This window comes from Ambystoma mexicanum, chromosome 8 (genome assembly GCF_040938575.1).
Source record: "Ambystoma mexicanum isolate Mex_15411 chromosome 8, UKY_AmexF1_1, whole genome shotgun sequence".
NCBI classification, from domain to species: Eukaryota; Metazoa; Chordata; class Amphibia; order Caudata; family Ambystomatidae; genus Ambystoma; species Ambystoma mexicanum.
In genome coordinates, this window is record NC_090929.1 from 1,009,740,316 (window position 1) to 1,009,755,675 (window position 15,360).

A 15,360-nucleotide genomic window follows, 5' to 3' on the forward strand; every position below is an offset into this window, starting at 1 on the left:
CTTCCTCCCTTTGTCCTGGCCTTACCCCTCCTACCCTTCTGTATTTCTTGCTTGCTGCATGTACACAATCCGAATGTCACAAGGCATAGTAGGACTGTTTATTGCTGTTATTCTCCGCTGCTCCCCATCCCCCTTAGTCTTGTGGCACCTGGAAACACTTTCCGCTGTATAGGCACCATACAAATGTTCAATAAATAAAATAAAATAGTTTGATTTATGATGATAGCAAAACCTTGGCCAGATTAGTCTGAGAGCTAGATCAAGCATAGTGATTGGGGGCTACCACAAGGTCAGTTGTGATAAACCATCCCAGTTGCAGAGCAGAACATTGGTTTTGCGAAGCCAGCCGGGTGAAGGTTCAAAGTCCAGTGTAGGATGTGTGTGATGAATGGGAGACATGAGGAGGGACGATATGATCAGGTATATTTCTGTCTTTTGGGGTAAAGTTTTCCCACCTCTCTTTTAATTAAGCATCTGATAGAGAATGAAGCACCTGACTTTGATCATAATAGAAAGATGGAGATGTTGCATGGGAGGGCCAGTTATAAGTTGATAAAGGGTATATATGAGATGTATGTATCATCAGTGGTATGTGCTGTGGCGAGTCAGAAGTAGGAGCTAGGCACACGTTGGATGTTTTAACTGTTTTATTTAAATAATAAGGAAAACTCCTAACCCGCCCTTTTGCTACAGGGATGTTCCCTGCCTAACCAAACTAGCCAAGGGTGCTCGTAGGTCATCAGAAATCCAAAGGAAAATGTCCTCCACTCAAAAACCTACTTCTATCTGACCCTACCACTTCAACTAACAACAACAAATGGCCAAACGATATAACTTCTTGCACCTTCCCTTCAGCTGGATGTCTCAGAGCGTTTCTTCTGGGTTTGTCCAAATACAGCTAGAAACAAGTCAATCGAGACTATTCTCCTTGACTCTCAGTGACTTTTCCATGAGGTATTGTAACTCCTGGTATATATTCATTGGTCTGGTACAAGACCTATCAATATCTTTGATACCCTCTTACATTTCGTGCTCTTAGATGCTTTCCAGTCAACTTTCCTTCGGTTGGGGTTTGATATACCTTTGTTATTGGTGTGGACTCGTCACTCCTGGGACTTCACTATTGGGTTTTCCCCTCTCTTTCTTAGATGTCTCAAAGTGATACTGGGACTCAATTCAGTACGCTTTTCACGGTTTCTTGGTAATGGATTCCAATGATCCCCAGCACTGATGCATGGTAACCTTCTCAATGTTTAATTTGTTCCTGAGAGACATCCCTCATTGGCGTCTAACCCGAAGTTTCAGGTTCTCTTAATGTCCCCCAATGAATATGAGCTATAAGTCTCGTTTTTTCCTCCTCCAATAGATATACTCAAGCTTTCTTATTATCTTACATTCAATATTTCTAACAACATTGCTCGGCATTTCTCAATATGCATATTTGTGCTTTCTCACTGATACACAGTCAACCTTGCGATTCCTCTCGACTAATGCCTTCCCTTCTCCATTCCATCCCGGTACCATCTCTGTACGCAGGTGGCTTTTCGGGGCTTGGCATCCGCACCGGTTTAGTCAACTCTCAGTGTCCTCTTCCTCGGTTTGAACGTGGACTCCCTCTCAGTGTCTCCCTGTGATGGTGTGCTCGGCGTAGGTCTGCCAATGGGAGATTTTGTCTCTCCCGTTTCCTCTGGTCTCCAGGCCCACCACGTCTGTCCTTGGTCACGCCACCACACCGGACGTTCTCCCAGACTCTGTCCTGACAGCATCTTCTCTGCTGTTCGCTCCAGCGCCTTCCTTTAGCGTTTTCTCTTTACAGATTGTCATAGGCTTAGCTACGTCATAGGGATTTCCGTGCGCATGGCTCTCCGTCTCCCTCTCAGATCGATGCGTCCTGGTTACATACAAGTCCACGCTTAAGGGGGCATTCCCTTTTCCTCCATGTGTCGTGTTTGATCCAACATTGCCTGAATCCAAACAAAAGGAAGGCGTATGACTTGTTACTGAAGGTAATCCCATATAGGCAGATAGTTTGCTGGTATCGGGAATTCCTTGTGGGAATGAAAGTCCTTTTTCACTCCCAGTGAGGTCTTACTTCCACAGACCCCTAGCGAGGGTCTTTCAGAGAGGGCTCACCTTCCTATTCTCAAAGGGTGCACCCCCCCCTGGGAAGAAGAGGCAAATACTCATATCACAGTACCCAAAGTGTGTGTTAGAAGGCCTAGTATTCTGTGTATAAGTACCCAAAGGTAAAATAGCCAAGTCTGTATAAACAATGTGGAGCTTTCTTCAGAGTCACGATAACAAAAGTTTCTAGTGTATGTTCAAGTTTTATTCTACGTCCCGTCCAAATATTGGTAGAGGAGTACCTGGTAATAGAATACATTGATGAACTAACTAATGTACAACAGTTAGAATACATTTTTTTACGTTGACAATGCAACAATGTACACGATAGTACAAATATATAAGAACGTGGAGAGTATGTATCTGAACTTAACTCCTGTGTGCTGCGATCCAACAGCTCTAACCTTCAGGTCAAACCATGCATCAAACTTGTTAGAGCCGTGAATCTGGCATTTGATTCCATAGCGCCTGGTCTATGGAACAGCCTCCATCCAATCTCAGAGAATGACGTCCTCTCTCAATCTTTAAGAAGGCTTTGAAGGCCTTCTTCACTTAATCGGTGGGTCTATATGTCGTCTTACTAATCTAAATTCGACCCATTTCCTGTATGGTTGTTTACAATCGTCAAAATACTCTTGTCACGCCTCTCTTGTCTTGGTATATTGTCTTTGTTTTATATGTGCTCCTTTTTTCCTAGGGGCCTTTGGCGTGTTATAAATATGAAACTAATTAAAATGCTGTCCAAAGCGTTATGGTTTTATGTCTTTTAAGTGCCATGGGAAGGTAAGGGGAAAAGGGTGGAATGTTTATGGCCTCTACGGTAGAGCTAACAAGTAGAAGGAGATTGTGAAGGTGAGGTTTACAAAGTGGATTATTTCAAGTGTAATCCCGACATGTGTTCTTAGAAAGCAAATAGTCAGGTTTTTACTGCTTTCTTGAATCCAGAATATGTCGGGATCAACCTGATGCTGTGAGGGATAGAGTTCCATAGTTTGTGAGCCAGGAAGAAAGATGCACCTACTTTCATTTTGGGGAGATGGGGGACTACAAGTGTGAGTTGTGACGATGATCTGAGGGTGCTTGTGGGAATGTGTATCTTGAATTTATTTTTCAGGTATTCCAGTCCAGTTCCATGAATAGTCCTGCAACTGAGGCATATGGTTTCAAATGCAACACTTCTTCCACATGGGAGCCAGTGGAGTCACATAAGTGCAGGGGAAATGCAGTCTTTGAGTCCAATGCGCAGAAGCATTCATGCCGCTGTGTTTTGGACTTTTTGAAGTCTGGCTTAGAGGTAGGCGGGAGCACCTAGATAAACTGTTAGTGTAGCCTTGTCTTGAAATGATGATGGAAAACATGGCGGTGTATTTCCGCAGGAAAGCCAGGAATGAGAAGAGTTTCCTCTGCATTTTCAAATGGCCAAAGGTTTGCCCAGCAATTGCAGTACTTGCGGGCCAACTTTAAGGGCTGGATCCATGAGGACTTCTACGTTCCTGACTAGAGAGCATAACCGCGGTGTGTCTATGTTCATGAGGTAATGGGATATGGTTGTCTATTATTTGGATTTCTTTCCAAGCCCTATAAAATTGTTTTGTTTCAGGCTGACAAGAAGGAGGCTATGTTGTGGATATGGTGTAAAAGCATACAGCTGAATGGTCCGCGCAGGGAGGGCTAAGTGTGGGTAAGGATCTGAGAAAATTCTGTCTCAAGTATGACCTACTAAGTGAGTGTTTTTCGACATTGAGTACATGTCGATCAAGGGCCTCTAGATTGGGTACTAGCCTTCTGGTGAGTCTGTTAGAAGGTATTTCGAGCCATATATTGAAGTGTCCGTGTATGTGCCTCCGGGCCTCTTGGTTGCAACAGAAATAAATAAAAGTATACAAAAATTCACAATATTATGAAGAGACTCTGCTAAGAAATCTGCGAGTTCTGAACCGAATGTCGGTTTGTAGTTGGGTGTCTTCATAGGCAAAGGAACGTAATAGAGAAGGAAGGGAGAGTTTCACACAGAGAAACATGAATTTACAGCAAGGGACAGTAATGCTGGGAAAGGAGGTAATGGAGCGTTAATCTTTGAATATAACTGCAACCCGCCTGCTCACTTCGGTCTCTTCTTGATCCTAAATTTGTATCCTGTCTGAATGCCTTTGTTCATGATTGTTATTCTTTAGCCAGGTCTCTGTTAGAAACAGAAGGCTGGGTTGTAACTCGGAGATGAGTTTATGTGTTTCTCATCTGTTTGTTGGGTGAATGTACATTTTGTAAAATTAAGAGGGGAGACTTTAGTGTCCGTGGGGTATTTCTTGTTGATATTGCTGGACATGCCTGTATGAGTCTGTTATCATATAAGTCAACAGGTCGAAGGTTGTTGGTCGGCGCCATAGGGTTTTTGTAGGTCTGTGTCAAAGGCTTCTGGTGTGTATAAGGGTGGTCATAGTCCGCAGGGTGACCACCAGGTATGTAGTTGTTAACTCCTGTATGTTTGGTCTAGAAGTGGGATGGTTTTGATGCAGTAGAGGGGAGGAGGAAGAGTCTTATTCGATGGTCCCCAATGCTGGCAGTAAGGTGGTAAATATATTCCTTATATTCCAGTGTGTGGAATAGAATGGGGCTAATTTTAGCTTGAAGGGGGTTCGAGTCGAAGTTTAAGGTCTAAGTAAAGTACATGCCCAGTCGATTTAGAGGAGGAGCCTGTGCAAGTTCCAGAGGAACTGAAATGTGAGTGTGTGGAGCGTTACTGGGTGGTAGGCTAGGGGAGACTGTGTTGGGACAAAATGTTGTTCCTGGATATGATCTCTTTCGGTGTAGTCTTGGTAGTGAATGAAAAAGCTAGGAAATGTGAACTTGAATGGGGAGGAAAAGTGAGTTTGTTAGGTGATTGGGGAGGAGTTGTATAAAGCGAACTCTGGTTATGATTTGAGCTGCTAGGAATTCTTTGTTTTTTGTTAGGATAGGTGAGTTGCTTGATGGGAAGGTTAATGCAAAGTTTCTTCGCAAAGAAGGGATAAGTGGTGGAAAAGCGATCTGGTGTTTAGACGATGGAGGTTGCCCGAAAGTATAAATTACTCTATTACCTTTTGGTCTTGGTGTTGCAGATTTTGGAGGGTGCGAGAGCCTGAGCAAATGTTCAGAATTCGAAGGCAAAGTATTAAAAAGAGAATATGAAGAAGAAAAAAAGACAGAAAAAAGGTTTATATTTATGACCGTGATATTTTATTGCAAACAATACATTTGTTTTCAAGTACAACTTATCATGAACACTTTACATTGTTCCATGGTCCTTTGCCTGTTAAAATCAGATCAGAGTATAAAAAATCTCGATATAGTCTTTCACATCTACAGTGCACCGCAGTAATACAACACCGTGTCTGATGGCCAAAATCGCCATTAGACAGCTCTTGAAGGAGCATAAGTTAAATTAGCAGCGAGAGAAAACGTGCTAAAATGGTGGCCACTTGATCTGGAAAACATGATGAAAAGGGCAAAGGGATTTTGCAGGGTATGATATCAAATGCAATAACTCCATACGTTATTCTCTGTGCTAATTAAACCTAGACTCCGCCCCTTTAAAAAAAGAAAAATACACACAAAATAATATTCGTATCCAATTTCACAGATGGGAAAACATGAGTTCTTCAATGGTTATTCCATTAAATATTAAAATAAAACCTTTTTTCATATATATATACACACACACACCCATACCATCATCCTTCCACAGACAATTCAAACGCAGAAAATGGTCTCAGTTAAATTCCTTTTGAAACGTGGATATTTGATATGCCTTAAGGAACTTAACGTTAATGCACTGTACATTTAAATGTTATGGCAGGAGTTACATTTGCTCTTGTTGCTTATTTGTTATCTCCATTCCCATCTGTTCTTTGTACCTAGTATGCCATTAAGACATTGTTGAGGCGGATTTGCTGTATCCTTGTGGTGTGCTCTATTTTGGGATTTTTGTCAATAGAAACATACAGTAAAATAGTATCTCTGCTTTTGGGCTCCTATCCTTGGCAAACGTCCAATCTGATGGTGAGGAGGTGTATGATCTGCATTGTTGTATTTCAATAACAATGTTAAGTTTCAATCAGAAAAACAAAACCTCCTAGCATGGAATAATTTGGGCGATAATTGCTTCACAAAAATCTTAAGGGCTGGCAAGCATTCGCTGCTGTTCTTTAAAGTTGGATAATCTTCAAAGAAAGGCCTCACATTTGTTTACAATCAAGACGAAAAATCACTCGTAGAAAAGGCAATATAAACTAAGTGGGTGGGTGGGCCATTATGGATGATAGCGGTTTACCTACAAGGAAACCTGACCCGTGTCAGAGTGCTCTGAGTAGGGGGAAAACACAAGACCAGGATTGGTGCCAAAATAAGGAATTTATTAAAGGGTTTACAAGGGGGGATATGGGATAAGATAAATGTAGCAACAACTTGAAGTGGAGGCGGCATCAATAAGGAAAACTAAATATCAGATTGCTTCGGCCTCCCCATGTTTTATCCCTCTACGGTGTTCTAGGATCACATCCGTGAGTGTGAAAGCCCTTAGTCTTAGTTCGTGACAACAAGGAAGGTGGCAACATTTTCGAGGTAAAAGAGTGTGAAAGAAAGGCTAAGAAACAAATCGTCTTGATTTTCCAGGCAGTCTTTCAGTGCAAGTCGAAATATAGTTAATTCTCTTACTGTGTCCCAGTAACTGCTCACCATTGGGCCCTGCTTGATGGTCCAATGGATGGCTCTAGTCTTTGTTGTCAGGTTTTCTGAGGTTCCCGAGCCATTCATTGTCTGTTGAGTACCAACATAAGGGCTCCATTACCAACATCTCCTGGGCTTGCGGGAATCATGAAGAACTCCTCCATGAGATTGGAGAGGTGGTTGGACCTCTTTGCCTTGGTGTTGGTTGTCACAGTTCTCGGAGCCAGGCTCAGGGGGTGCGCTAGCTCTTGAGCGGTGCAGCGCTATAGGACCTTGGTCCCTGGTATTTGTGCTCCCTTTTGTCACAGGGGGTTTGTGACTACAAAGTAAGCGAAATACTGGGAGAATAGAGATTGTTTGGTTCTGTGAGGATCATTTCCTATTTGTGAAAGTGGGATTTTGCAGCTGCAGGTTACACAATGGGAGAGGGTTTCTCCGGCACCTGTGCTGAGAGGAAAAGTTATTTCCATGCTTGGTGGGAGCAGTGAAGTGGTGCAACATAGCCTTTGTAAAGGGATATGCTTCCTTCCCTATTCTGGATGATTGGGTGTGGCTAGAAAGAAGCTTGAATGCCTCTCCAAGTGTGCTCCCTTGATGGAAAGGAGACCCTTAGGGTATTGGGTTCACCCTTCTCTCCGTGGCAGGTCATTATTGGGTGTGGCGGTGGGGTGAGGATGTCTCTGGCTGTTTCTTTAATGGACCTGTCAGCATGAGCAATGGGGGCTTAAGTGCTACTGTGATTACCCCTTTGGTGGGTCTGCACATGGGTAGGAGGATTGGTTAAGTGCGCTAAGTTTGGGCATGCCCATGTGACTGTCACCTTGCGGCCCTGGCCTATCTGTGGGTTTGGCATGGGGTGAACCTTCCAGTGACTTCTCCCTGCCTTACTGCAGGGACCAAGTTGGGATGGTCTGGGGGATCAGGCATATGCCTCCTCGGATCCAGCATCCATTTGCTTGGGTTGGGCCCCGGCCCCTTTGTCGACCTCACTATCGTTCCCCAAGGTTAGGCAGCGGCCTTAAGCACAGCAGGTACCATACTAAATAGCCCATTCACCAGGTTCTTGTGACTCTTATCCACAAGGAAAGAAGACAGGCAATCAGCTCTTTCATTTGATTTGTCCTTTCATAGACTAATTGTTATGCAAGTTAGCAAGAGTGTGTGTGTGTCCACAGACTATTTATTGACCCTGAGATAAAATATACTGGATTCTAACTACCACTTGCGATGTCAGACTTAGTGGGTGGAGGCAGTACTTGGTGGCTATATTCATCAACAGCCTATCAGAGAGTATATTCTCACCTGCACTGCTACATACAACTTCTTCACGGGACCACGGGAATGCCACATAAGCAGGAGACTATTCAAATTTGGGAAGAACAGAAACACAAAGATGTAATCAAAGGCATATACATTAACTTATGGGGTGTGACCGAGCCACTTACAATGTGGTAAACGTTTCAGGAGGACTATCTGCCTTGACTGGTCAAAGCCACATGTGAGACAATTTTATGAAGAAAAGATAGAGGGGCTGATTTATGGAATTTTTGTGAAAAACTGGGATTTGTGTGCCATTCTGCCTGCAAATCCCCGTTTGTTAAACAGGGATTTGCGGGCATAATGGCGCACAAATCTTTGTTTTTCAGCACAAATAATTCCCCGAATCAGCCCCAAAGTGTGAAAAAACAAACTAGAAGCAGCAGTGTTGACTCCCTACATTTCTTTTTTCTTTATCCAAGACCACTAACGGCATTGATGGCAGCTCTTTCAAAACACAACACAATTAAACTGAGTCACAATGAACATTGGCACGTTCTAATGTGGAACAGCTACTAAGAGTATATAGTACTAAGAGCCAGAAACCTGCACTATTGGAATGCTGGTGAAGAAGTGGGTGTGCAGTAAAAGCCATGTAAGGCAAAAAACGACCTCATAAAATGGCCTTAGGTCAGTGATGAAAGACTTAGGAGGTCCTGCTTCTTAGATATTAGCACGGGCTGAGAGTTTGGGATTAGAGGTACATGTCCAGGATTTGTCTGCCTCATTTTATTTAGGCAATGTCGGGCACATCATTGCTCCCCTTTTTGGAAAGTCACATGGCTTAGCTCTCGATACAACTAACTATTTAAAAAGCCCAAGCACTGATCTGAACTAGCTGAACAAATGGTCCATTTTTGTTAATACATCTTTGCGAAAGAGAACCCCTTACAAAAACTGCAGAAAATGTAGGGACCCTTTTCAAGGCACCTGTTTACATTTTGAACAAGGCTTGTATCAATTTAGTAAATCGAAATCTCAGAAGTCTTTTCACTTAGAAATAAGGTACTTAAAAGGCTATTCGCCATCTCCCAACAAAACATGGCAGTGAAGGTGGTAAACAAAGGGTAGCCATTTTTCAACGACGTGCACATTTCTCTAAATCTAAATTAAAATCACATTAACGGCTCCAACAGCTTTTGTGAATTTAAAACTATTGAAAGAGATGTTATAGACCCCTGCCAACATAAAAAAAGATTCAACATGGAAGTACCCTAAAAATAAAAAAAGAGGCTAAGTGCTGTTGTTATATGTACGCAAATAGAAAGTTTGAGCTGCTGACCTTAAGAAAGAATCCCTGCAGCAGGGATGAAAACACACAGAATGCCAAACTTCGTTATATTATGAGAATATAATGTTCTGAAAGTTCATTCTGCACTCAAGAGTTTTCATGTGGTAGATTCACATTAGTATTTGTGGCTTTTAATTTATCAGATGCATTTAAATTGTATGCTGCCGCCTTTGAAATCCAAACCGAGTAAATTGTTGCGAGTGCCACTACTCGCCAGCCATAGTTATTTTAACGTAAATGGCATACGTATTACCTAATTTGTTTTTGCTTTTTTTGCATATTAATGTTGTATTTTGTCTATTTCCGTCGCACACAGCTGTTCTCATTTGTACCTCAGAAGAATAAATCATGTGCGAGAGTTTGTATGTGCAAGTAAAAGGTAGTGCATCTCATTATTGCATGGCTCCAAATGTTGTGCTCTGCATTTGTAATCTGCACATTAGTCCGCGTCTGCACAGTGTGTGCTCAGACTTTTCTTTAAAGCCTCTCTAAATTACATCACCTAAAAATCCAAGCCTGCACCTCTTTATATAAACAGAGATGGCTTGCTTTCTGGAATAGCAGAGGATGGGGACCACCCGGTATTTTTATCCAAGCGCAGACGTTTGGTCATCATGGTAAACAAACAGGAACAGGTTAAAGTGTACCCTCAGCGCCTGGAAGACTGCCCACTTTCTTGCAGGTGGCTGCTAAAAATAAATAAAAAAAAGCTCACTTTTGTACAAGCTTTATACTTTACAAATGGTTGCCCTTCCCTCGAAAAGTGTTGTGCTTTGCTGGGGTGAAGGCCCCCCATTATATATATCTTCCTTCTCATGTTCCTTCCCCCGACCCATTTAACACACAGGTCGGATAAAGGTCCCACCACCTCTGGCTGGTGGAAAGTTTATTATCACAAAGGGCCCCACTCTGGTAGTCCCTGGGATACATGCTGTCCAAATGGCAAAGACTAGCATTTTACCCCACTTTCTTGCTTGCCCCATCTCCACTGGTCTAGAGAACTTCTCAGGGTACTATGTTTGAGAGTAAGAACCCAGCATCCCCAAAGTCGAGAGGGATGGGGGTGGGGGAGGGGGGCTTTTCATAATCCTGGGGAACACAGGGAATCCAAGGGACTTTCTCCTCGGCCATGGGGAATACTAGGGGTTACTCGGAGGCTAAACACACGTCAAACACAACATGCTTTTGATATTCAACAGCACGTTTGAATGCCTGTTAACCTATGTGGATATTTTCCATGGCTCACCACAGGGCATTGGTGGGAACTGGGATGGGGGGGGCGGTTTCATTGCCCACGTTTAAATTAGATCCTGAGAGCACAGTATTAGAAATAACTTTTAAAGTCAAATACCAAAGAGATATGGTACACATTTAAATTCCTGGTAACATTTGTTTCTTCCTTCTGCTTTCTTCAAAACATCTTTTTAAAGACTCCCATCCGGTCTGCATGCGACGACCCTTTTTTCCAATAAGAGAAAAGAAACTGCTGGAAAATGCCCCTGCCCCATCCATGCACAAAAAAGGGGCTGGTGGGGTGATGGCAGGACATGCACCCCAGTTGATTCCTTTCGAGCCTGCTGTGTTGAGTATGCTGAGAATGATATTATGCTAGTATAGACGAAAGGGAACTATGGACAGGGGTACAGCAGTCCCTACAGTGTGTAACTTGTATGTTTATCTGAAGTCAGGGTGTTGAGATAATTCAGGCTCTACAGTAACTTGATAGCTGAGCAGATCTGACATGGAAAGGTGCCATTCTGAAAGGGGAAAGGTACAAACACTGGAAATTGTCCTGATGCCATAAATCACAAACACACATAACATATTGGTTTTCATTTCGTTTGCATATATATACGTCAGATCTAGAAAATGCATGAACAATCAGCAAACAGTTAAACCCAATGTCAAACACAAGTTCCACCCACGAAGTAGCAGGCCTGCAGTGATGCTCCGACACTGGCATTGTAGTAATAGGTAGTGGAAGGGCCAAACATTGGAATTGTAGGCACAGTGTCATCTTGCCAAGTCTGCATTTTGGTCAAAAACAATGCTTTTGAACAATTGTTACACAGTGCTGTGCTGAAGTTGCCTTGAAAATACCGACACCTATGGGTCACCGACACCTATAGGTCCTCTTTGCAGCTCCACAGAAAACCCGGAAAGAGAATATATGAGATGGACCAAATTAAGTAGTACATGCATGCCAAAATGGAGGGTGAGCAAAACATCATCAAGACACCTGCAATGAGAAAGACAAACACATTAGAAGTCCACCTCAAATGGCCGAAACAACAATCAATGATCACTGAGGAAGTCGAATAAAATTACACTCAAGGCAATGGTTCACTATTGATACCTTTCTGTAGTCTACTTTCCTAAACTATCTTCAGTTCAGTGATGCCTAAGGCCAATACCTTGGAGGCTGAGCCGCACCATACATATCATCTTACATTGAACTTTTCCTTTTGGGGGATTGTGGAGAGGTGAGGGATTACTATGGGCCAGATTCTGAAATATGAGTGCTAATGAAAGGAGCGCAGGCAATGAATGCGTTCCTTTTCATTTGCACTCGTTGCCAAAATGTTCAGGCCCGCTAATTCACAAAGGTTACCTGAGCATTTCAGGATGTGCTGGACAATAAAGATGCACTGTCCAGCCCCCTTATATACATTAGTTAGTAATGTATGACAGGCTAGTTTCAGACGGCTATGACCACGTTTTAGGGATCAGAAACTTCTTACCACATGGATATAATATATATTCTACAAAAAGAAGATATATATAATAGTGGCTATATAAATGAGTAACCAAAAAACAATTTAGGCAACTAGTATTTTGTTCACATACATCTGTAACAATACAATTTTTAGAAATCACAAAAGATTTAACAATCATAACATAATCACATCACATGAAACTTGATCTAAAACAACATGTAAAAAAACAAGGGAAACCAACTATGTGGGTCTGATTCATATAGTACAAACGACACCTCCGTGTGACTCTTTACACTGGTGCCCGCTTTCCTTTTATTAAGATTTGTTAGTATTATCTCCTGTACTCTATGAAACCTCGTGGTTGCTGGGAGCACATTCATCGAGACGGGCTATCATGATTTGCACCTTCCCCTGTGCCTGTTTCAAAACACGCAGGGGGATGTCCCTCATTTCAGGGCATTTATAAACGCCCCCTTATTTGCACAAATGTGAACATGGGGATTTATTTTCTCTTTTGGCACACGCACATCTCAACGATTGCGCCCCCAAAATACTGAGAATCTGGTACCATGTGTCTATAACCAACAGAATGATATTGAAATCGTGTGCATTATTACACATTTTTCAGTAGAAGTATGAACCACCACTGTATAGAATCCCTTGCCATCCACACAAAAGGTAGCTTCTAAATAGGATATCCCTGCTGGGGAAAAAAAACAAATTACTCACGTACTTGCTGTACTCAGTGGCCTGCTGGGAATTCTGCCCATCAAGGGCAGGGCCCATCTTGGGCAGGGCAAGAAGGCAATTGTCAGGCATTCGTCAAGTCTGTGCAGGGCTGAAGTCCCTGCTCATTCCTAAGGGACGTGTCTGCTGTCTCCCACAAAAATATCATTTCCTTTGCCCCAACTCACAAACTTATGAGGGCGATATATCAGGACTTTAGTGTCAGGGTGATGTCAGGGAGATGCTGCAAGCCTGTAGGGGGTCCTTCACGATGAAACGAGGAGCAGAATCGAGTGCTGTGTGGAGTTCTCGAAAGTGCAGCATCTTGGCCTAAAGCTGGCGTGGAAGCTGCAGGAAGGCGAAGAGCAGCATGCTGGCAGTGACAGAAAGATGGTTTGTAGTGCTAAATAGTACTGTCTGAAGAATGTAGAAGTGTCTTCCAGGTGGTCACAATGCAGATCATGAGCATGGAAAGTGACTGTGGATAATGGGCCATGGTGGGCTCCTGGTTATGTCTTTTGGGTGTGGCATTGCAGAGAACTATTTGTAATAAGGGGGTAGTGTGGACCTCTTTTTTGATAAAGGGGGCCTAAGTCATGAGGGAGTCTAATATAATAACAACAGGGACTTAGGCTAACCCACCTGTTTGACTCTGGCCTGGAATGGATTCAACACACTTTGTACAAATCCCTATTGGTGATCTGTGCACTAGATTACTCTAGTCGAGACTAGAGAAGGGAATAGTTTCTTACCTGTAACTCCATTTCTCCAGCATTGGTATCTTTCATGGATTCACATGCTTAGAATATTCCCTGTCGTCAGACTGGGACCCCTCGGTACACATATATAGCCTTTTCTAATAGGAAAACTTCCGACACTTTTGTGTCCTATCTACGTCCTTTTAGGACCCGCCTACGCATGCTCTGTAGGCCGTCCCAGTATAAGAGGCCCGCCCCCGCGGCTCCCCTTCAGATTTCGGCCCCTCCAAAGTAGGAAGGGTTAGACTTATCAATCAAATACATTACATTCCGGGGAGGTTGGCGGGCGCATGTGAATCCATGAAAGATACCAATGCTGGAGAAATGGAGTTACAGGTAAGAAACTATTCCCTTCTCCAGCATTGGATCCTTCATGGATTCACATGCTTAGAATAGATTGTATAGCAGTAACACTTGAGACGGCGGTGAGAATGTAATGTAATATACCCTCACCATACTAAACAATGCATATGTACAGTAGGAATAAGTTAACTCATATAACCTTACCCACATACAATATACTGTCATTAAAAGGTAGACAACAGATTCTCCACAGCTTGGAGCTTACCTTACTGAAACAGATGGCGCAGGACAGCTCTTCCCATCTGCACCTCGTCCGCATGCTGCCTGGCAAGGCAGTAGTGGCGGGTAAACGTGTGGTGCACTGACCATGCCGCAGCTTGGCATATGTCCGTCAACGGAATTCCTGCCCATAAAGCTGTTGAGGAGGACATTGATCTTGTAGAATGGGCTCTAGGATGTCCCTGCAGTGGCCTTCCGGCCTTAGAGTGACAAAACGCAATCGTCGATGAGACCCATCGAGCCAATCCTTATTTAGAGATTGCTTTTCCTCTCGTCGACGGACCATATGCGACGAACAGTTGTCGAGTAGACCTGTGTTCCTGTGTACGATGTAGGTAAAATTTCAGAGCCCTCTTAACGTCCAGGGTATGAAGAGCTTTTTCTGCTGCCGATGATGGTGTGGCGAAGAAAGTAGGGAGAACAATGGACGAGTGTTTGTGATACATTGTCGGAACTTTTGGGACGAACATAGGATTAGTTGCCAGGACTACTTTGTTCTTAAAGAATCTATGGTATGGCAGGTCTACGACCAGCGCTTGCAGTTCCGAGATTCTTCTAGCTGATGTGATAGCAATCAAGAATGCCAACTTCCACGAAATGAATTTTATGTCGGACGTGGCCATAGGCTCAAAAGGCGGTTTCATTAAGCCTGCCAACACTGTGTTGAGACTCCAAGTCGGGGGGAAACGTTTTTCCGGAGGAAAAGCTCGAAATAAACCCCTCATGAAGTGTTTTACAAGTCTGTCACTAAATAGAGGAGACGACTGCCTCTTCCTTGTGAACCTCGAGATGGCCGCCAGGTGCACCTTTATCGATGTGAAGGATAATCCCCTCTCCGCCAAGAGGAGCAGGTAAGGTAGAACTTGTTCCGGCGTCACCAACAACGGTTGTAGGCCCTGTTGTCCTCTACACCATTCACAGAACCTCCGCCACTTATAGGAGTAGGATTTGTTTGTAGAAGGGGCTCTAGCCGCCTGCAGAATTTTTTGACAATCCTCCGAAACGTCTAAAGCACGAACTCCGAAAAGTCAGGAGCCAGGCTGTAAGGTTGAGACTGTCCGGGTCGTGATGCCACACCGTGCCTTTGTCCCGGGATAGTAGGTTCGGGACTTTCGGAAACGCTATGGGATGTTCCAGCGAC

The 15,360-nt window shown here is 43.4% G+C and overlaps 1 protein-coding gene across 8 annotated transcripts in view; it reads right to left on the reverse strand.

The window, feature by feature from the left end:
- Nucleotides 1-5,317: 5,317 nt before the first annotated feature.
- The window catches only part of TMEM269 (transmembrane protein 269), a 544,348-nt gene continuing 534,305 nt past the window's right edge, over nucleotides 5,318-15,360 (reverse strand). For all 8 annotated transcript variants that reach the window (XR_011268653.1, XM_069610934.1, XM_069610937.1 and 5 more), the window contains one exon: nucleotides 5,318-11,675. Coding sequence is in view for 7 of the 8 variants with exons in the window: in XM_069610934.1 (XP_069467035.1) it covers nucleotides 11,560-11,675 (116 nt within the window). In the remaining variant the exon portion in view is untranslated. The remainder of the gene's footprint in view (nucleotides 11,676-15,360) is intronic.